The sequence below is a fragment of the Orcinus orca genome, chromosome 4 (genome assembly GCF_937001465.1).
Source record: "Orcinus orca chromosome 4, mOrcOrc1.1, whole genome shotgun sequence".
Lineage (NCBI taxonomy): Eukaryota > Metazoa > Chordata > Mammalia > Artiodactyla > Delphinidae > Orcinus > Orcinus orca.
Genome location: NC_064562.1, coordinates 19,602,342 through 19,625,618, shown reverse-complemented (window position 1 = coordinate 19,625,618; position 23,277 = coordinate 19,602,342). Strand labels below are relative to the sequence as shown.

At 35.5% G+C, this 23,277-nt stretch overlaps 1 protein-coding gene across 6 annotated transcripts in view; it reads left to right on the top strand.

Moving 5' to 3' along the window:
- Positions 1 to 23,277, top strand: part of DNAJB14 (DnaJ heat shock protein family (Hsp40) member B14) — a 47,986-nt gene that overhangs the window by 7,202 nt on the left and 17,507 nt on the right. For 2 of the 6 annotated variants that reach the window (XM_049709189.1, XM_033401941.2), the window contains 2 exons: positions 8,693 to 8,864; positions 15,515 to 15,660. In XM_049709189.1, coding sequence (XP_049565146.1) covers positions 8,693 to 8,864; positions 15,515 to 15,660 — 318 coding nt within the window. Of the gene's footprint in view, positions 1 to 8,365; positions 8,442 to 8,692; positions 8,865 to 11,116; positions 11,235 to 15,514; positions 15,661 to 23,277 lie in introns of those variants that run through there. The other 4 variants (XM_049709188.1, XM_004263562.3, XM_033401949.2 and 1 more) reach the window with 3 other exon arrangements.

Sequence of the window (23,277 nt, the reverse complement as noted above, 5' to 3'; positions counted from 1 at the left end):
TTAGATCTGGCCAGTGGGAACACCTTTAGGTTAGCTCCTGAGTCCTATAGACACATTCACAATAGTCTTTAATAGTTTCCTTTCTCTGGTATAACAGAAAGTTTCAGGTTCCTCTTATATATTCCCTATACTAGACCTGGAATCAACCATATCTCCAGTAAGCCCTGGTTTCTTTTAGTGGAAAATGGTGTTTCAGTATCACAATCTGGTACTAAGGATGCTGTGGCTAATAGATTGTTCATTGTTTCTGGGCCTTTTCAGTGTACAGACTAGGGAATTTTTTTTTTTTAAGTTAAAACAGCTTAATAAGTTTATACTAGTAAGTCCAATTCAAGTTAAGCACTTTGGGATGTTTAAACTTTTCTCACTTCTGTTTCTGTTTTTTTCCTTCCACAGTAGTAATCCTGGTTTTCAAGGCCATGGCAAATGATAGACTGTGTCATGATTATTTATTTGCTTTATGCCACATCATATACATAATAGTTTCAGTGTAATATTACCAATACTACCTCACTGATAAAAATTACTGAAAACAGTTATATTTTCTTTTCATATACTCTCTCTATTTTCCCTCCATATTTTAGCTTTTTAAAAATTCTGAAATACTTTCCAATTTATAGAAAAGTCTTAAAAGTAGTGTAGACTTCCCTATGTACATTTCACTCAGGCTTCCTATTTGATAAAATTTTACTGCATTTGCTTTATCGTGCCCTCCCTCTCTCTCCCTGCTATCTCTCCCCCACCCACACACATACACAATTTGTTCTTATTATATTTTTTCCTGAACCAATTAAGAGTAAGTTGTAGACACGATGTCCTGTTACCCCTAAATAATTCAGTGTATGTTTTTTAAGACAAGGACACTCTTACATAACAACAGTATAACCATCAGATTCATGAAATTAATGCATGTACCTCATTCAAATTCTGCCAGTTCTCCCAGTTATGTTTTTGATAGCAAAAAGGACATATGTTGCATTTATTTGGCATATTTTGTTCTCTAGATATCTTTTTTCTTTTTTTTTTATATTGGAGTATAGTTGACTAAGAATTGCTTGTTTAATCAAACAGTTAACAACATTGTGTTTCAGGTGTAGAGCAAAGTGATTTATTTATACATATACGTGTATCTATTCTTTTTTCAAATTCTTTTCCCATTTAGGTTATTACAGAGTATTGAGCAGAGTTCCCTGTGCTATGCAGTAGGTCCTTGTTGGTGATCTATTCTAAATATAGGCATGTGTACATGTCAATCCCAAACTCTCAATCCATCCCTCCCCAACCCCAGCCCCTCGTAACCAAACCATAAGTTCATTCTCTAAGTCTGTGAGTTTGTTTCTGTTTTGTAAATAAGCTCATTTGTATCATCTTTTTTAGATTTCGCATGTAAGCGATATCACATTATATTTGTCTTTCTCTGTCTGACTTACTTCACTTAGTATGATAATCTCCAGGTCCATCCATGTTGCTGCAAATGACATTACTTCATTCTTTTTTAATGGCTGAGTAATATTCCATTGTATATATGTACCACATCTTCTTTATCCATTCATCTAGCAATGTACATTTAGGTTGCTTCCGTGTCTTGGCTATTGTAAACAGTGCTGCAATGAACATTGGGGTGCATGTATCCTTTTGAACCATGTTTTTCTCTGGATATATGCCCAGGAGTGGGAGTGGGATTGCTGGATCATACGGTAGCTCTATTATTAGTTTCTTGAGGAACCTCCATACCGTTCTCCATAGCAGCTGTACCAATTTACATCCCCTCTCTTTTCTTTCTTGATCTTGGCATTTTTGATGAGTGCAGACCAGATATTTAATAGAATTTCCCTCAATTTGGGTTTGGCTGACATTTCCTCTTATGAATCTTTGGCAGGCATACCATGTTCTTAGTGTAACTTATCAGGAGACATGTTATGTTGATTTCGTCCTTACTGGTGAGGTTAATTAACTTTGATCACTTGGTGAAGTTGGTGATTACCAGGTTTCTCCACTCTAAACTTACTTTTATTCCCCCCTCTTGTAATTAATAAATATTTTGTGGGAAAATACTTTGAAACTGTAAATGTCCTGTTCCACAACAAACTTTCACTAACTCCTTGTAGCATCCATTGATGATTCTTTTCAGAATAAATTTCTGATGGTTGCCACATGTTGGTTTTTTATTCCATTATTTCTTCTGCAGTTTATTAGTTGGCACTTAACTTTATTTATTAGTATGGATTCATGGATTCCTATTTAATCCATTATTATCGTTATTCATTTTGATGCTCAGATTGCCTCAGATTTAGTCAGTAGGAGCCCCTTCAGGCTGGCTGCTATGTCTTTTTGACATGTCCTCATCATTCTTTGAACTTCCTTACTTTCTGGCACAAAAAAGTTTTCAGGCTTACGTTTTGTTTTACTTTCTCTGCCCTGGGAATCAGTTCTCTCCCCAGGAGTCCTGATTCTTTTTAGAGGATAATGGTACTTAGAAACTAAAATATAGACACTTGATAAGCTCGTTGCTACAGGTATGTCATTGTCTCTAGGTCCTCTTGGTAGAGCTAAGAAATATACGTATGGGGACTTCCTGGTGGCACAGTGGTTAAGAATCCACCTGCCAATGCAGGGGACACGGGTTTGATCCCTGATCTGGGAAGATCCCACATGCCATGGAGCAACTAAACCCATGCACCACAACGACTGAGCCTGCACTCTAGAGCCTGTGAGCCACAATTACTGAGCCCACGCGCCTAGAACCTGTGCTCTGCAACAAGAGAAGCCACTGCAGTGACAAGTCTGCGCTCCACAACAAAGAGTAGCCCCCTCTCGCCACAACTAGAGAAAGCCGGCGTGCAGCAATGAAGACCCAATGCTGCCAAAAATAATAATAATAATAAATAAATCTTAAAAAAAGAAATATATGTATGTATGAATGCATGTATGTGTGTGTATGTTGCATGTATGTATGTGTATCTCTGTGTTATATGTGTTTGTGGGTATACGCATGCCTGTAGTAATTTAATCTATATTAATTTTGCAGTCTGTGCAAAGATTCACACACCTCCGTTTGAAGTCCACAGGGTTCATTCTAACCTTCTGTGTTTTCATATTTGTAATTCCATTTTCTTTGTTTTTTTAAAATTTTATTTTATTTATTTATTTTTGGCTGTGTTGGGTCTTCGCTTCTGTGTGTGGGCCCTCTCCAGCTGTGGCGAGCGGGGGCCACTGCTCGCTGTGGCGTGCATGCCTCTCACTGCGGTGGCCTCTCCTGCTGCAGAGCACGAACTATAGGCACACAGGCTTCAGCAGTTGTGGTGCACGGGCTCAGTAGTTGTGGCTTGCAGGCTCCAGAGTGCAGCCTCAGTAGTTGTGGTGCATGGGCCTAGCAGCTCCATGGCATGTGGGATCCTCGTGGACAAGGGCTCGAACCCACGTCCCCTGCATAGGCTGGCGGACTCCCAACCACTGTGCCACTAAGGAAGCCCCCTGTAATTCCATTTTCTGAGAGTAAGAAATGTGGCTCCCATTATTACCAATTTACTCATTTGTTCATTTTTCCCCCCGTATGTAATGAGTTGCATTTTTGATCCCATTGGTGCAGGCCTACCAAGCTTAGCCATGCTTTTGGCTATGAGTGCTTCCTTGGTCCCAATAAGTTCCTTTGGTCCAGGCTTCAGCTGCCAAATGAAAATGAAAGGAAGAGAAGACAAATGATCTTTTTTTTTACAAGTAAAAGGAAAGACAGAGGAATCCTACCATTTAAAAAATATTTGAACCTATCTACAGTGTCAGAGCATATTATTACTACATACTATGTGCTCTCTTTTAATTGTAGTTCAGTTTTAACTCAATAGGTCACTGTACATTTAATGTTCACCATCAGTCCTTATGTCATTGTATGTCTAATTTTGGATTTCTAAAGCCTGTTCTCTAGTAGATTTCTAGGAAGGCCTTGTGGGAACTATGCTACAAGTTCTGGAATGTGGAAAACAGTTCAGCTGTGGGTCTTAATGCTTGAAGTTAGTGAGGGATACAAAATCCTTGATTCAAATTTTCTTTCTTTGGGTATCTAAATATATATTTCTATTGTTTTATGCAAGTACTACTGATGAGCAAAGTCTGATGACAATCTGATTTTCTTTATAAGAGAATAAGCCATTTGATCTTTTTGACTAGATGCTCAATTAATTTTAGTAGAGTATATCTTAATGTTGGTTTTTCTGGGTCAGTATTCTTAGGTACATGATTGGCCCTTTCTTTATGTGGTTTCAGATGTTTTTATTTTTATATCAGAAAAGTTTTCTCCAATTATTGTTATATTGGTTTAATTTCCTTTATTTTTCTTCTTCAGGACTCATTCATTATATGTATGTTGGATCTTCTTTAACTATTGTTGATATTTGCCATTTTCTTTCTAATTTTTTGCCTTTTTCATTTGTTTTAGTTAAAAAATTGTACTTTTTATGTTCTCTTTCATTTACACAGCAGTTCTGTTGTGTTTATTAACTCTTTGTTCTAGTTTAATTCTTCTTTTTTGAATTGATTTTTCCATTTCTTTTTGTCTCCTGAGTTTTATCACCTAAGCTATGGGTAGATAATTTGGGGGGGGGTTAATTCTAATTTATGTTGTTCTTTTGTATTGTGAATAATTTTTAAAAGTCTTTTCAGCTTGTTTAGAAATAGTAGGTTATAGTGTTTACCTATTTTGTTGGCAAGTCTTTGTGGTGTGCTTTCATTGTGTTCAGAGATTTATCCTGTTCTTTTTTTTTTTAATGTAACTTTGTATCAGATTTCACTTCTATCATTTTCTTTTATTCATTTTTATGTGAAGTTAGTTAGCCTTTCTAAATACACAGAGATCTTCTCCAGTTTCTGTGTAATGTTTGAAAGTATGTCACCTTGCTATATAAGATCTCCTCACTCCTTTCTCCTTCCCCACTTTATCTAGAATTTCGCTTTTCTTTTTTTTCTATTGCCTCTCGTCTCTTCAGTTTGGATCCTGTTCCCAGCAGTTTCTCCTTGGTGTGACTTTGTTCTGGAGGAGAACTTTGACTGATTAGTTTTGAGAATTGTAGTGACTGGATGCCCTTAAGAGTTTATTGTGAACCCTTTCAATCATATGCTATTGTAGTGAGCAAAACCCATTCCTTTTTATTCACTTTTCTCATTTTCGCCTGCTCTGCTTCATAGAGAGTCCCTGTTGGCTATTTTGCAGTTATTTTGTTCTGTGGACTGGTAAAATGCCCTGTTACTGTCCTCTGCTTTTTCCTGCACAGATGATACTACCCACATAGATCTTGTAACTATTGGTGGCTTGTCCCCACCTTCTTGTATTTTGGGATTTTGTACATGAGGTTTTGATTTTGCTGTCTAATTGCTCTAATTTATGAGGTTTAAAATGTAAGCTGGGGCTTCCCTGGTGGCGCAGTGGTTGAGAGTCCGCCTGCCGATGCAGGGGACGCGGGTTCGTGCCCCGGTCCGGGAAGATCCCACATGCCGCGGAGCGGCTGGGCCCGTGAGCCATGGCCGCTGAGCCTGTGCGTCCGGAGCCTGTACTCCGCAACGGGAAAGGCCGCAATAGTGAGAGGCCCACGTACCGCTAAAAAAAAAAAAAAAAGTAAGCTGTTGTCTTCCCAGAATTTCCACAAAATTTTTCATATTAAAAAGTTGTGAACTACTACCCACTAGACCGTGCTGGCTTCTGCTCTCAAGGTTAATGTGATTGCATTAAATATGATCTAAACTATAGTTAAAAGTTAACTATATGTTATTCTTATATTGTTAATAACTACTAGATTGGTGTCTAATTAAGAGCCTTTCTGTACCATCTACAGCTAGATTGTTATAAAAACTGAATATCGTATGTCTTTGGTGACCTCTTGAATGCGTTAGCTAGGAAAAAGATATGGAAGAAATTTCTCATATGTAAAATATTAAGAATAATTATCGGGAGTTCCCTGGTGGTCTAGTGGTTAGGATTCAGCAGTTTCACTGCTGTGGCCTGGGTTTAGTCCTTTGTTGGGGAACTGAGATCCCACAAGCCGTGTGGCAATGACAATGCTGGATTTTAAAATATATATATATAACAGCTTTACTGAGATGTAACTCACATACCTTACAATTCATTCAATTAAAGTATACCATTCAGTGGGTTCACAGAGTTGTGCAACCATAACAGCAATTAATTTTAGAACATTTTCTTCATCACAGAAAGAAACCTCATACTCACTAGCAATGACTCCTCATTTCTCCCCAATTCTATCCTTCCCTCCCCAGTAACCCTTGACAACAACTGATCTTTCTGTCTCTGTAGATTTGCCTATTCTATACATTCCATATAAATGGAATCATACAATATGTGGTCTTTTGTGACTGGCTTTTTTCACTTAGCATGTTTTCAAGGTTCATCCATGTTGTAGCATATATCAATAGTTCATTTTTTAAATTGTCAAATAATATTCCATTATATGGACATATCACATTTTATTTATCTGTTCATAATTTGATGGACATTTCAATTGTTTCAACTTTTTTCTATTATTAGCAATACTCTTATGAACATTTGTGAACCAGTTTTTGTATACATGTATGTTTTCATTTCTCTTGGGTATACACCCAGGGATAAGATTGTTGGGTCAAATAGTAACTATATGTTTAATCTTTTAAAGAACTACCAGGTGATTTTTCAAAGTGGACATAGCATTTTACATTACCACCAGCAATGTATAAGGGTTCCCATTTTTCCATATTCTTGTCAACACTTGTTATTGTCCATCTTGTTGATGATAGTCATCCTAGTGGATGTAAAGTGGTATCTCGTTGTAGTTTTAATTTTCATTTGCCTAGTGGATATTGTTGTGCAACTTTTCATGTACTTATTAATCACTTGTATATCTATTTTGGAGAATGTCTATTCAGATCCTTTACCCATTTTTAATTGAGTTTTTGGTCCTTTTACTATTGAATTCTAAGAATCCTTTATATATTCTAGATATATGTCTCTTTCAGATATATGATTTTGTAAATATTTTTTCACATTCTGTGGATTGTCTTTTTACTTTATTGATGATATTCTCTGAGGGGCAAAAGTTTTCAATTTTGATAAGGTCCAGTTTCTCTGTTTTTTCTTTTGCCACTTTACTTAATTTGTCAAATCTAAGAATTTTGGACTAAATCAAAGTCACAAAGATCTACTCCTATAGTTTCTTCTAAGAGTTTTATAGTTTTAGCTCTTACATATAGGTGTGTGATCTATTTTGAGTTAATTTTTGTGTATGGTGTGAAGAAGGGGTCCAGATTCATTGTTTTTCATTTAGCTCTCCAGTTGTGCCAGCACCATTTGATGACCCACAAAATCTGATATGTAGTATGTTCATTTTTCTTCAATTCCACTTTCTTGTTTATATTATGATTGTTTCTCTGATACATGAGTTTTTCTAGACTCTTCTCCTTTCCAACCCATTTGTGATCTAGTTACATTTTTGTAATTGATTTCTCACTTAAATGCATTTTGCTCAGAGATTGTAGTATATTATAATACTAATTATTTGAGATTTGAAGAGGATAATATTATGGTCTAGTTATAATGTAGTCAATTTTCATTCCTTGTGTGCCTGTAAAAAATGAATATTCACATTTGTTGTATATAATTACTTTATGTTTCTTAGATCAAACTTGATAAATTAGAAGTTTATGTCATTTGTATCCTTAGTAATTATTTAATCGACCCAGTGTCAGTTTTGGATTAAAAGTGTGTTAAAATCTTTTACTGTCAAGGTGGGTTTCTCTGTTTTTTCCTTTTAGTTCTGTTGATTTTATTTTTTCAATGTTTAGTTTTAACTCATTGTGGGAAGTTTCAAGCATACCCAAAAGGAGAGAAAATAGTTCAATCAATCCCTCCCACCCTCCCATCTTTAATCATTATGAATATACATGGCCATTCTTATTTCATATATTCTCTCTACCCTCTTCTGTGCCTCTCCAGTATTTTCTAGGAGATCCTAGACATATACTGTTGCTTTATGGACTCAGTTTAGATTTACTCACACATTACCACAGTGTTTGCTCCACAGTATTTGGACCTCATGATGTCCATTCCCTTTTACATCTCAGCCTGTCTGCAAGCATTTTCCTTTTGTTCAAAATATTTTAGTATTTAGTATTTTAAGTATCTTCTAGTGAAATCTTAGTGGTAAATTTTCTCAGTTTTTGTTTGTTTGAAAATGTTTTTATTTTAATCTTATCTAATTTTCAGAAAATTAATGCAGAACTCAAGTTGATAGTTATTCTCCCTAAGTATTTTGAAGATATTACTCACTTAGCTGCCATTGTTGCTGCTGAGAAATAAATAGGAAGTCTAATTTCTGTTTCTTTTTAGGTAATCTCATTGGCTACTTTAAGGACTATCTTTTTCTTTGGTATTCTGCAGTTTCACCATGATGTGACAAATAAAAGTATGTCATAAGTTATTGGATGATAGTAATTTTGAGTTACTAACATTAAACTTCTTAATATTCTACTTCTAAATGGTGATCAGTAGTCTGTCAACAGCTAAGTACATAAGGGAATGCTTGCTATTTATTTTAAAAGACCCTATGGTGTATCTTTCTGAAGTACACAATTTGTCAGCTTTAAAACTTTTTTCTCAAGACCATGTGTATGTAAACAGAGATAGAGATAGTATGCTTTCTGTATCTTTCCACAGCGCTATTGGAAATAATTATGAAAAATGGAAGCACTGCTGGAAATAGCCCTCATTGCCGAAAACCGTCAGGTAGTAGTGATCAAAGCAAGCCTAACTGCACAAAGGACAGCTACTCTGGTAGTGGTGAAAGTGGAAAAGGCTACACCAAAGACCAAGTAGATGGAGTTCTCAGGTAGGAATAAATAACTTATGTGTCCATTATAACTGATACTAATATAAGTTTAATGTCGTAACACCTAAAAAATGGGTTTGGATTATAATTCAGTAGCAGAACAGACATTGAGGAATTGAACTCTGGGTGTCTTATGCTTTATATTCTGTATAAAATCAGTCTGTAAATTACCAACTCCGGAAGTTTCCATCTTTTTTTTTTTTTTTTTTTTTTTTTTTTTGCATTACGCGGGCCTCTCGCTGCTGCGGCCTTTCCCGTTGCGAAGCACAGGCTCCGGACGCGCAGGCTCAGCGGCCATGGCTCACGGGCCCAGCCGCTCCGCGGCATGCGGGATCTTCCCAGACCGGGGCACGAACCCGCGTCCCCTGCATCGGCAGGCGGACTCCCAACCACTGCGCCACCAGGGAAGCCCTGGAAGTTTCCATCTTTTAAAGTAACTATAAGCCACAAAGCTACTTACAGAAAGAAAATTTTTGAGGCAAATTGTTTCAATTTTTGACACAGTACAGTGTTTAGATAACAATATTGAAAGAGGATAAAGAATTGTTTTGTCATATATATATGTATATATATGAAAGCAGGAGAATTTCATATGAGAAGAAGATTGAGGGCAACTGCAGCAGCATTTTCAATTTCCTACTTATATTAATGAAGGATAGTTTTTTTTTCTGTTTATATTCTTTCTTTAAGGCTATCTTTATACATATGCAAACACTATAACGTCCTCTCCTTTTAATATTTTTCTTACTCTGATCATTCTGTCTCAGTGTTTTAGTTTTACTTCATGATACACTTCTACTTAAAGCAGAAGAATTAGGTAGAATTGGAAAATTATGAACTGGGTTTTGGAGATTGACTTTATTAATTTTATAATTAAGAAAAGATTTTCTGGAAAGAAAATGAACTTCTGAATATGAAACACTAGAGAAAATACTGTTATGGTCTCCTGCTGTAGCTTAAGGAAACTGTATTGATGTTGTACTGAAATTGCTGTCTAAGGAAACTAAAGTATAAGGATGAAGGACTCTGAACAGTGATTAATCGGATAATTCAACATAGAGAGTGAATAGTACAGTGAACTAGCTTAAGTGAAAAGTAGGTAAAGCTAGTTTTCTTTCTCTTTTGCCCTTTCTTACCTATTTCTCTTTTAATCTTATTTTCTTTCTTTTTTCACCCTTTTTTTCCCATTCTTATTTTTAGTTAATTCTTTTTTACTCACCATAATTTGGAATTGAAGTTATTTTTAAATCAAATATCAATGTATTTATATTTTGCTTTTCTTCATATATATTCAGATGCTAAAGCTTGAATGTAACATTTTATCTGTGTGACCACAATAAGAAACAAAGACTCCATAATCATGGTAAAGGATATTTGGTTAGTCTGAATGGTAGTGAAGTACTTTGAGAATTATAAATAATCTTGCTAATGACTTTTATAACAGTAGTATTGTGTCAGAGGTGGCTGAATAAGTGAATAAATGAGAGACTTGCTTTTGAATTTCTTTAAGAAAAACCTTTAATTAAACAGTGTGCTGAAATGTGTTTCAGGAAACCACATCTCTCCAAAAACAAATTTTATTTTCTTGTAGAAATTACTTTTTACTGGGAGAACTTGTTCTCAGTAAAAGACCTAAATAGAGTGAATTGTGTGAAAGATGAAAGATGATAGTGGGTGCAGATCCCCTTTGTATATGGCCAGAATTGGACAGATGGAAATAAAATGTTGAGGGAGTTCCTGTCTTTTGGGTCTGTGTTCTCTATGAAATTGGAGTTGAAGTTATCCTCTGACAGTTAGAAGAAAAGAGATGAGATTGAAAGCTTGAGAAGAGTGGTAAAGGTATAGAATATTTGCAGAGGGGAAAGGCAGATGGAATGGGAGGATTGCTGGCTAGCACTGTGGACCCAGCCAAGTTTGATACTGAATTTTTATGGAGTACAAGTATTAGCTTAGTAGTATACCTGTATTAGAGATTGTTTCTCTTATCAATAATTTTAGCATACCTTTTTTAAATTAAATAAATGAAATTTTTGTCCTTTGGGGATAAATATGATCAGAACATTCTTTAATAGAACCCCTAAGTTATTCAAAGTATTTCTCTTGGTACCTTATACTGAATAAGAGTTGCTTAGCTAATCATGTAACACTTACTCGTTATATTAGCCTTTGTAACTGTCACTTTAGTGAGGTAACAGATCACCAGCAAACACTTACATGCTGTATGTTTTTGTTTTTGTTTTACCTATACACAGGGGATTTTTCTGAAGAAAGCCATGTTATCTTGGTTAGCACGATTATGCAAACAAGTTGCCCAGTGACAGTTTGGCTCAATGGGAGAAGCCATGCAATAATACTGCATCCATTGCATAAGTAAGAGCTAGGTTACAGTAAGACTGAAGAAAAAGTGTGTAACTTTGTAAAAACTCATATTCTGTGAAACTAAGCACTGTTTGTTGTCTTTACATTGAAATATATTGAAAAATTACAGAGCAAAAGGTGTCCTGGATCTAATTTAAAGAGACTTTTAATATCTCATAGAAAAAAAGCCCATCTTTTATTTTAAAAATTTACAAGATCAGTGAGAAATCATTAACTGGCCATCATTATATTTATCAATTAGGAACACTTCTGTATAACTGTTAAAATTATTTGAATTATGGGGATTTCATTAGGATTGGATTTAAGCTGTAGTTCTTTAAATGAAAAGAAAATAAACCATTGTGCTAAATTTATAAAATAAATAATCCTTTGTCTCAGGAGTAAAGAATTATTTTCCTAAACACCAATTAAATTTGAAGTTTATTTAAAAATCATCTATAATATATGAAAAAAAGAATAGAAAGGACCCCTCCTTCCACGGCCAGAATGCTTTCTCACACATAAAGGAAGACATAAAAGTTGAGCCATGCATACATCTCCCCTGTTGAGCTCCCAGACATATCTTTCTGGCCTTTTTACACAATATTTTCTTCCAGGGCAGGTAATAGATTACCTCTTTTTTCTTTTCTTTTTTCTTTCTTCCTTCCTTCCTTCCTTCTTTCCTTCCTTCCTTCCTTCCTTCCTTCTTTTTTTATTCTTTGGTGAGGATGGTGAAGAAGGTTTGAATCTTTCAGTAAGGAGCGAACTATAAAAAAATGTGACAAAGCAGTTAGTTGGTGAACAGGAGTATAATGAACAATATATAGAATAAAATTAATTTGTGAATGGTAATTTCTCATTTAGGTGTGAAAAATTAAGTAAATGAGTATATTTGTAGCGTTACTTGAGATACATACTCTACAGCTTGTCCATTGGTAATGTTGACTTTATACCTCTCTGCTAGGTTCTCAAAGAATTTCTTCTCTAATATTATTTTAATTACAGTTGAAAATTACAGATGAAAATTACAGATGAAAAATTCAGTGCAAGGAAGATATGGTAGAGCTAGATACAGCTAAGAGTTAGTGAAATAATTGTTTTTCCTACCTTTTTTCTCTTTGTACTTAGTACTTAGCTTTATGACCCATCTCTAGAAGACTGGTGAATCTCTAGAAGGTGAATTCCAACCTAATTTCCCTATACTATCCAGCAGCCCTCTCCTAGACTGCCTTTTTCTATTGCCTAGCCTTTTGTGCTCAGGAAATAATCAACAAAATAATTTTATAGGATTAATCTGGTACATAAGGAAACATCTTACGCATTCAAAGCAAGTAGTAATGACTTTAGGATTGTTCAGTGTTTTGTTTATCACTGCCTTTTGTCTTTTGTGTTCAGATAGTGTCTGTCATATTTTTAGCTCTGGTCCTTGTCCCACAGTCTTCTATTCCAAATTGATTTTTTGGTGCCAACTATATTTTTCTTACAGCACTTACTATCTTTGGTCCAAAAATGACTTTTAGATCTTCACCATTTCTGCCCTCAAATTGTACTAGTCATCCATCCATTTAACACATACAGTGAACAAGACACAATCCCTGCCTTCAAGGGGCCTAATAGTGTGGAAAAGTAGGCGAACCTGTAAACTGATAGCTGTGGTACATTTAAGATAATTGCTGGGATAGGGCTAAGTTCAGAGAGCTTTGGGAGAATATAAGAGGGTCACCAAACTTAGTCTTGAGGAATCTGAGTTCTTGAGAAACGGAAGAGCTCAGCTGAGGTCTGAAGACATTGTAGAAACTAACTAAACAAGAAGAGAGGCAGAGAAGGCATGTTTGGGGCACCAAAACCAACAGAGAATCTGTTTAAACACTGATTAGAAGAGCAAATAGAAGGAAGTGGTTGGTCTGGAGTCTGAATGGGCTCCTTTTCTTCTTTATTCTGATTCTGAGACAGCAGGATTTTCAAGTCAGACAAACTGAGGATTGAAGCTTCACTTGTGAGGCCTTTCCTAATCGCCCTATTTAAAATAGCAGGCCTCTCTTTCCATTCACTCTTTCCCTTTGCCACTTCATTTTTCTCTAAATATATTATCACCATATGATGTCATATGATGTACTTCGTATTTTACTTCTATATTTGTTAATTGCTTGTCTCTCTCCCAATTGTAAATTTAATGTGAGGAGGGAATTTTTGACTGCTTTATTTACCACTATAGTGTCTAAAACAGCATCTAGCAGAAAGTGGATATTCAGTAAATTTTTGTTGAAGAAATAAATTCTGGTTTCCATCTGTTACTTGGTTATATGACATTTGGCAATTTACATAACCACACGAAGCCTTGATTTCCTCATTGGTTAAATAGGAATAGTATCTATCTAATGAGTAAATGAGATAATTTGTATAAAATAATCAGCATAATAAGATTCTACGATTCTTTACGTGAAATTTTTGTGGACCAGATGTAGTTTGGAACTCGAGATCTTCATATTTTCGAAAAGTAATAAGGAGCATATGTTATAGATTACATAATGTCTTAGCAGGGTCTGGTAAGCAGCCCTAACCTAATAGTGCCATTCCTGCAGCAAAAGGTACAAATATTACACTTGAATGTGATAAATGAAGACTCTATAGCAGCTTCACATCAGTTCAGTTTTGCCTTTGAAATTTTGCTTCTGACAGTTTCCAAGTCAGGTTTTTGCAGTCAAGTTAGTTATAGAATAACTTCCATTTTTCAGAACTTTATGGATGTTGGAACATGGATATGGGGTTGTGGATATGTGCCTGACACACAGTAGGTGTTCTGTACATGTCGTTCTTCTCTTTTTTTCTATCACATAGTTTCTTAACATATCTAGGAGAATGAGTCTCTACACAGGCAGTGATCGTTCTCTGTTTTGTTCTCTAACAGATCTCAAGTGCCCTGGGACGTAGTTCATGCTCAATAAATATTATTGACTAAATAAAGGAAATGTCATGTTTATGAAATAATATTGACTTGTGTTCATATTTATTAAGTATCTAAAGTAGAAAAATCTAATTTTAATTATTACTCTGAAGAAGACTGCCTAACAGATTTTTGTTGTGATTATTAAAAAATTCTATAATATTTTCAGTGTGTTCTTTTTTTCCCCTTGTTCATATAACAAATGATGAATGCTTTCATTATGAAAGGAGAGCTAAGGTTCATTTATTCCATAAATATTTACTGAGAACCCATCATGTACCAAGCACTGTGATGGCTAATAGGTTTAGTAGCGAAATAAGATCAATCTTGTCTCTTTTCTCTGAAAATTTCAAGTCAGCCTTTGCAGTTCTTTAGCTGTCAGGGAACAATTGTGCCTCAGATCCTTTTACTTCTTACTACTTCTGTCATCAGGGCTCTCATACATGGAACACATTTAAAGTTATATAGTACTCAACAAAAAATATTTAAAATGTAGCTGTATTTTAGTGAAGAAAAATTTTTAGGCCATGGGACAATGTTAGCATACAAAAGGATTAGTATTCTCTGCTCCATTCAGAGTATTTCTTTTCCTAACATACTTCAAAGACTCTGGGCTTAAATATATTTAGGATTATAAACATGTTTTTAGGGTTATAAACCCATATTTAGGGTTATAAACATGTAAGTAATCATTAAGAGTATGTTCATCATAATGAAAATCAGGTGTAACAAATATTTTTGAGTCCATGATGTATTTTATTATGAGATTTTATCTTTCATAGAGACTGACACAAATGAATTTTCTTTATCATTGCCTAGCTGAATTAACTTGCCTTGACATTGAAGCCATAGGGTACTGTAATTGCCTACATGCACTAAACTGTTGCTTTGATATTTGGTTAGGTTACATTATGCAACAATAAAACTCTTGGAATGCAATGCACATTAATCTTTAGCTGTGACATACTTGCGAGGAGTTTTGGAATTTATTTATGCACTTAAGAGTACTATAAAATTGTTCTTACTCTCTCCTTTTAGTTACAGTGTGTGCTCTGTCCTTCATCCACATTTGTTATGAGCTTTGCTTTACTTCTCTGTAGTTGTGATAAATTGCACCAAGGACATTCTTATGGTCAATTCTTCTTAGATTGGGAGAGGTTGGAAAAATGGTCTGTGATTGAAAAAGAGAATGGAGCAATAACCCTTAATGGATAAACTATAACTTGATGTCGAGAAAACAGTCCACAGACAGTTCTTTATACTATTCTAGTAAATTAAAAAATAGAGGTATTACTCGAAGCTCTTCGTTGAAGTTTACTTACAATGTAACACATTCTCTTGTTCACAGCATAAACAAATGTAAAAATTACTATGAAGTACTTGGAGTTACCAAAGATGCTGGTGATGAAGATTTGAAAAAAGCTTATAGAAAGCTTGCTTTGAAGTTTCATCCAGACAAAAACCATGCACCTGGAGCAACAGATGCTTTTAAAAGTAAAGTAAACCTTTTAAAGCAATTTTCTAAGCCCTTTTCAGAATCCGTTTTACAGTGTTTTAGAATATTAAATTCTGCCTTTAGACTGGTGCATTTAGAGGCCAGCATAAGCAAGCCTCCTCAAAATCCTTTAAAACTTCACTGTTAACTTGTTATACCAAGAGCCAAACAAATGCTGTTTGGCTTCACAAAAGCAACATGTCAGTTTTGGCAAAGTTCTAAGTAACTTTTCTAGATACCCATGCATGCCTTCTAGTTTACTACAGACAAGTAGTGTGATGATTATGCATGAGCTTCTAGCATGTTGCCAGCTGGTTCTAAAAGAACTAAAAGCAATATATTTTTTATGAGTTTTTAAGATATTAGAGACTGTCTAGAATTGAGAAATTACTTGGAATCACTATTTGTCCAGTATTCTTCTATTTCTGTTAACTCTGGCCAATATTTGCATATTTTATATGTAGTTCTAACTACTGTGATTTTTTTTTCAAGAATGTTTCTTTTCTCTTGGCTAATATTTTCTTCATTTTCTTTCTTATTATTTCAGTTTTTTTGCCAATTTAGTAAATAAGTGTGAGAGAACTGATTTTATAATTCATGTTTATTACAATTTATTCATAATAGTTAATTTCTGATTCATAGGAAAATGCTTAAATTTGCGATTATTTGTTTAAGTTTTTTTTTTTTTTTTTTTTTTTGCATTACGCGGGCCTCTCACTGTTGTGGCCTCTCCCGTTGCGGAGCACAGGCTCCGGACGCGCAGGCTCAGCGGCCATGGCTCACGGGCCTACCCACTCCGCGGCATGTGGGATCTTCCCGGACCGGGGCACGAACCCGTGTCCCCTGCATCGGCAGGCGGACTCTCAACCACTGCACCACCAGGGAAGCCCTTTTGGTTTTTTGTTTAAGTTTTTTTTTTTTTTTTGCGATTATTTGTTCTCGTGAATTTGGCATTCATAAAACCAATGTATGATGTTTACAGTGAAATGCTGGGGTCTTGGAATAACAGGAAGGAGATAATCATTTTAAATGTTCCTAAAAGATAGACGACTCAATTGTCATTCATAAAAATACTGTTAACATTGTTTGCAAAACAGTTTCATTTTTTAAAAGAAGTTGGCAAGCAAAATACATTTGGGGATTATTAATATTTTCCAGCAAAAGCAGCTGCCAAAGTGGTGCTGGTGAAAGTAGACCGTCTCTGTGACAGTGAGAGCCTTCTCTGTCTCCTCAGATTAGAAGTGGTGTGTTGAAAGCATAGGAAAAGCTGCTTTACTCAAAAACACTAACTTTAGCACATATTCCCCCCCAAAGTTAAAAACCTTTTTTTCACTTTCTGAATTAAAATCATTTAATTTAAAATTTTTTGTGTTTTTAAGATGTCTAAACACATTTGGCAGTGAGTTATTTGCATGTTTGTGATCTGTTAGATGATTTCAGTATTAATTCTTCATTAATGTTAAGGACATTTAACTGCTTCTTTCTCCCATTTCTGTATTGAAGTCATGTTAGCATTATCGGTCTTAGAATAACAGTAAGTGAACCTACCAATATTTTACAGCCTGTGTTGTGTTTTGAAGAGGTGAGCAACATATATGTCACCCCACACAGACACTTAGAGGAGTTTAACAAAGGTGATTGTTCTTTGGTGTGGTACATTTCAGAGTCTAATACTACACTTTGCAAAACTAGAAACTTAATGTTTATCAACATGCTTGGCGGTGATTCATCTCTAGAGGAAGGGCGCACATTATTCAATACATAGGGGGTTATTTGTAAGTCAGAATGCCAATTTATTAACTCCAAAGAGGATCATAATAGGGTGGTGGCTGATGAACCCATATATCATTGAGTGGAAACTACATAGAAAACCAAGATTGTTGGGACTTCCCTGGCAGTCCAGTGGTTAAGACTCCACGCTTCCACTGCAGGGGGCCCGGGTTCGATCCCTGGTCTGTGAATTCCACGTGCCGTGTGGCATGGCTAAAAAAAATAAAGAAAAGAAAACCCAGATTGTAAGCCAGAGATGCTTGGTGAGCAAAGGTAGTTAATTAGAAAATATTACTGCTAGTGTGTCAGCACACAGAAATGGCAGGTTTCAGTCATTCAGCACATAGGACCTTTTCATTACCTTCTGAATCGTCTTATTTTATTTTTAAGCATTTGATCTAAATTTCTGTGTTTGGGATACCAAGCTGTTTATTCTAAGTAAAGACTATAGTTTTTTGTTTATATGAGAGGTAAGTATAGATTTATTGCTCTGTAATTGCCAAAATACTTTTTACAGAAAATGGAAACCACTTGTTTTTTATATCTTTCAAGAATAGAAAAAGAGGAGATAATTGGTTACGGAATTAAATTAGATAGAAGAGATATTTTCATTTGTGTGTTTTGTAAAACTTTAAAAATAAAAGTTTACTATCAAAGAGAGTAGACTAGGGGCTTCCCTGGTGGTGCAGTGGTTGAGAGTCCGCCTGCCAATGTGGGGAACACGGGTTCGTGCCCCGGTCCGGGAGGATCCCACATGCTGCGGAGCGGCTGGGCCCGTGAGCCATGGCTGCTGAGCCTGCGCGTCCGGAGCCTGTGCTCCGCAGTGGGAGAGGCCACAGCAGTGAGAGGCCCGTGTACCACAAAAAAAAAAAAAAAAAAAAAAGAGAGTAGACTAAATGAACTCTTAACTTCATGTAGCTCTTTCTTTGTTCTTTAGTTAGGTTTGTGAGTTTCTCAAAGCAGAGAATATTTTATTTACATCTAGACAGTGACTTGCATAGTATAGATAAACGTACCTTAAAAAAATATTTGAATCAAATGGATCCCTTTTCTTCTGTCTGATGTGGATATCTTCAAAACATGCCCAGTCTACCTTGACCTTCAAAGACTCCCAAGTATTTCAGAGTCTATTTGAATAGTACATGTGCCTGTTTACATATACTTGAATATAATGACAAGGGCATTGATTAGCTGTTTATATGTTTGCTTGATAAATAATAATGGATCAGATGCTACTGCCTGTGTTAGGTTTGGTAGTTCAATATTCTTAACATCTAGAGTGAATCTATAAGAACAGAGATATCAGTTCTACCCTATGGGCTAATTCTGAGAGATATACAGTAAGAAAATATGAGATATCCTCTTACTCAAAGAATTTGTAATTTTTGAAGAGGAGACAAGACTCACACAGAACATTTGGAATAATGGTAATACCTAACATTTGACAAGCATTTTATAGTTTTTTCATTCCAATTTTAAAAATTTAATGCTTATTAACAATCTTCTGAAATAGATGGGAACCAGTGTCATTCTTTCACAAATAAGAAAATTGAGGCTCAGAGAGATTAACTGATTTACCCAGGATCTCCCAGAAGACTGAATGTAATTAAATTCAAAACATAGAATAAAGATGTCTGAAGAAAAGTCAGAAAGATAAAGTAGAATTATAATGAGTAATTGGAGAAGCCGTCATATAATTGGTGAGAATTAAGAGTTTACACAAGGTGTGTATGATTTCTGTGGTTAGTGAAGAGAGAAGATGGCAGAAACTTGGATATGAGAATGAGGGAAGTGATTTAAAAGTCAGTGACGGGCTTCCCTGGTGGCGCAGTGGTTGAGAGTCCGCCTGCCGATGCAGGGGACATGGGTTCATGCCCCGGTCCGGGAAGATCCCACATGCCGTGGAGCGGCTGGGCCCATGAGCCATGGCCACTGAGCCTGTGCGTCTGGAGCCTGTGCTCCGCAATGGGAGAGGCCACAGCAGTGAGAGGCCCGTGTACCGCCAAAAAAAAAAAAAAAAAAAGTCAGTGACAACATACACTTTCAGGAAGATGGAAGAGATATACTTTTCCCTCTTCCTCACACTAAAGTGCAACTGGATATTAGTTATAAAATAAAACAAACATAAGAAAACTGAAACATAGAGGGAAGAAGGTAGACCAGCTAAGGACCTTGGGGCCCAAAGAACAACATGGCAGTGTGTTGCTTGGGTTGCATTTTGCCTTTTATGTCTTAGACTGGGTGCTGGAGAAGCAGATAACCCAGAAACACCAATGAGCACAGACAAACAATTCCCAAGAAAGGCCTGCTGTCTCTAGCCAGACAACCCGGAAAGGGGCAACATAGCAAGACAGAAAACTTTTAAGCAGTAGCCGTTCTACCGCAGCCAAATACCACAGAAAAAACTGTGGCCCCACCCACACCCACACCAGCAGAGGCTGAGAACCTATACTGTCACCCTCTCCAGGCTGTAATGAGATGCCCTACCCTCCCAACTGGGGTGGTAACAGAGAAGATTGAGTAGGGAGCTGTTACTTCCACTGCTACCAGCAGTAACAAGGTATCCCTTCCTCTCCCCCACCACCCGGGGTAGTGTTATAAGTGGCCTGGAATTTCACTGCCATCCAGAGGTAAGCAAAGCCTTATCATTGTGGTGTCATTAAAGCCACCTGGGGAGCAATAATGAGGCACCCTTCCTCTTTCCAGCCAAAGAGATATCAGTGGAGGCTTGATTGGGGACTGGAAATCCCATCCCTGCCCATCAGTGATGAGGAGCCTCTTCTTTCAGATGTCATCAGAGGCCAAGGGGGAAACCTCAACTTCTGCTCCCACCTTGGAGTAACAAGATGGTATCCTCACTTCCTGTACCAAACAGGACAATTAAAACAGAAGCTTTAGAAAGGTCGACAGCTTTATAAGATAATACCTCAAATGATCACAAATCAATTGAAAATCACTTACCATACTAAACATTAGGAACACTTCAAATCAAATTTTAAAAGTCAATCAATAGAAATGCACATGAAGATGACAGAAGAGTTAGAATTGCCTAACAAAGGCTTTAAAGCATCCATCATAAAAATGCTTCAATGAGCAATTACAGATATGCTTGAAACATTTAGAATAAAAGTCTCAGCAAAGAAATAGAAAGTCAGAGCAAATAAACAAAAGGTATAAAGAATCAAATAGAAATTCTGTAAATTAAAAGTGCAAAACCAAAATGAAACTAGCAATGAATAGCATAAACAGCAGAATAACAGAGGAAAAAAAAATCAGTGAACTGGAAAATAGAAAAATGGACATTATTCAGTCTGAACAGTGGAGAAAATAGACTGAAAGAGAAAAAAGGAACATAACCTCATGTACAAGTGAGACTATAACAAAAGATTTCACATTCTTCTATGTTTCCTAGAAGAAGAGGAGAAAGAGGGCATAGCTGAAAAAGTACTAAAAAAAAAATAAAGGTTGAAAACTTCAAATACTTGACAAAAGATATAAACTTCCATAATTTAAGAAGTTGAGTGAACTCCAAAAAGATAAGCCCAGTGAAATCCACACCAAGACACATCATAGTCAAACTTCTGAAAACTGAAGATAAAGAAAAAACCTTGAAAGCAGCAAAAGAGAAGTGACACCTTACCTATAGGGGCAAAGCAATTCAAATGACAGTGAATTTCACATCTGAAATCATGCAGGCGAGGAAGAAGTGGCACAGTTTTCAATACTGAAAGAAAAGAAACTATCAACCCAGAATTCTATACCCAGCAAAAATATCTTTCAGGAATGAAGGGGAAATCAAGATATTTTCAGATGAAGGAAAAGTAATAGAATTTGTCATTAGCAGACATACCCTAAAAGAACAGCTAAAGGAAAATTTCTAAACAAAAGGAAATAATTAAAAAAAGGAATCTGAAATATCAAGAAGGAAGAAAGGACAGCATAAGCAAAAATATGGGTAAATGCAATATACTTTGCTTCTCTTGAATTTCTAAATTATGTTTGACATTTGAAGCAAAAATTTTAATATTATCTGATGTGGTTCTCAATGTATGTAGAGAAAATACATAAGGCAGTTACATTATAAATGGGGAAGAACAAAGGAAAGTAAAGAGAAGTAGAAGTAAGGATTTCACAGTACACTTGAACTAGCAAAGTGATGATATTAGTAGGCTGTGGTAAGTTATGTATATATAATGTAATATCTAGAACAACCACTGAAAAACTGTACAAAGAGATAGAGTGAGAAAACACTAGATAAATCAAAATGGAATTCCAAAAAGCATGTTCACATAACTCCCAGGAAGTTAGGGAAAAGAAAACAGAACAGAAAACAAAAAATAAAATGGTAGACATAAGCTCTAACTTATCAGTAGTTACATATAAATGTAAATGATCTGAATATATCAATTAAAAGACAGATCGGCCAAGTGAATTAAAAATATATGACTCGACTATATGTTACCTATAAGAAACTCACTGCATTTATAACAATATAGACAGGCTGAAAGTAAAGAAATGAAAAATGATATATCATGTAAACATTAATCAAAAGAAAGTGGAATAGCTGTATTAATACTAGAAAAAGTAGAATTTAGACTAAAAAAATTACCACAGATATTATGTTATGATAAAGGGACAATCCTTCAAGGGGATATAACAATATAAATGTGTATGCACCAAAAAACAGATGCAAAATATGTAAGTCAAAAACTAATATGACTGGAAAGAGAAATAGGTAAATTCACAATTATAGTTGGAAACTTTAGCAGCTCTCTCTCAACACTTGATAGAACAAAAAGACAGAAAATCAGCAAGAATATAAAAGAATTAAACACCACTATTACCCAAGAAGATTTAATCAACATTTATAGAACACTGCACCCAACAGCAGACTCTAAAATCTTTTCAAGTGCTCAGAACATACTCCAAGTTAGACCATGTCCTGGATCATAAAATAAATTTCTACCAAGTTAAAAAACTGAAATCATACAGAGTGTGTTCTTTGACCACAATGAAATCAAAATAGAGTCAGTAACAGAAAGATAATTGGAAAATGTTCAATCACTTGGAAACTGAACACCACACTTCCAAATAATCTATGGGTAAAAGAAATCTCAAAGAGAATTTTTAAAAAATACATTAAACTGAATAAAAATTCAACATATCAAAAATTCGAGGGAACCAGCTAAAGCAACACTAAGAGGAAACATAACACTTAGTGCACGTGTTAGAAGAGAGGAACAGCCTTAGTCATCTAGGCTTCTCCTCATGAAACTAGAAAAAGAAAAGCAAAGTAAACCTAAAGCAAGAAGAAGGAAGGAAATAAAGGTGAGAGTGGAGATCTGTAAAATTGAAAACAGAAAAACAATAGTGAAAATCAGTAAAATTGAAAACAGTGAAACAAAAGAACTAGTTGTTTGAAAAGTCAATAAAATTGACAGACAGACAAAGGGAAAAAAGAAGACAATTTACTATTATCAAAAATAGTATCAGAAACAAGGATACAAACTCTGCAAACATCAAAAGGGTAAGAGAATACTATGAACAGCTCCACACACATAAATTTACAACCAATTTTTTGAAAATTGAAAATGATCAGAACTCACTCACTTTGAAGTAGGTAATATGAACAGCCCTATAACTGTTAAGTAAACTTGTAATTAGGAAACTCCCAAAAGGAAATCTCCAGGCTCAGATGTCTTTATTGGAGAATTCTATGAAACTTTTCAAGAAGAGTTAAAACCAGTTCTACAGTCTCTTCCTGAAAATAGAAGAGAAGGAAATATTTCCCAGTCCATTTCACAAAATTATTATTACGCTGCTATCAAAACCAGTCAAAGGCACTG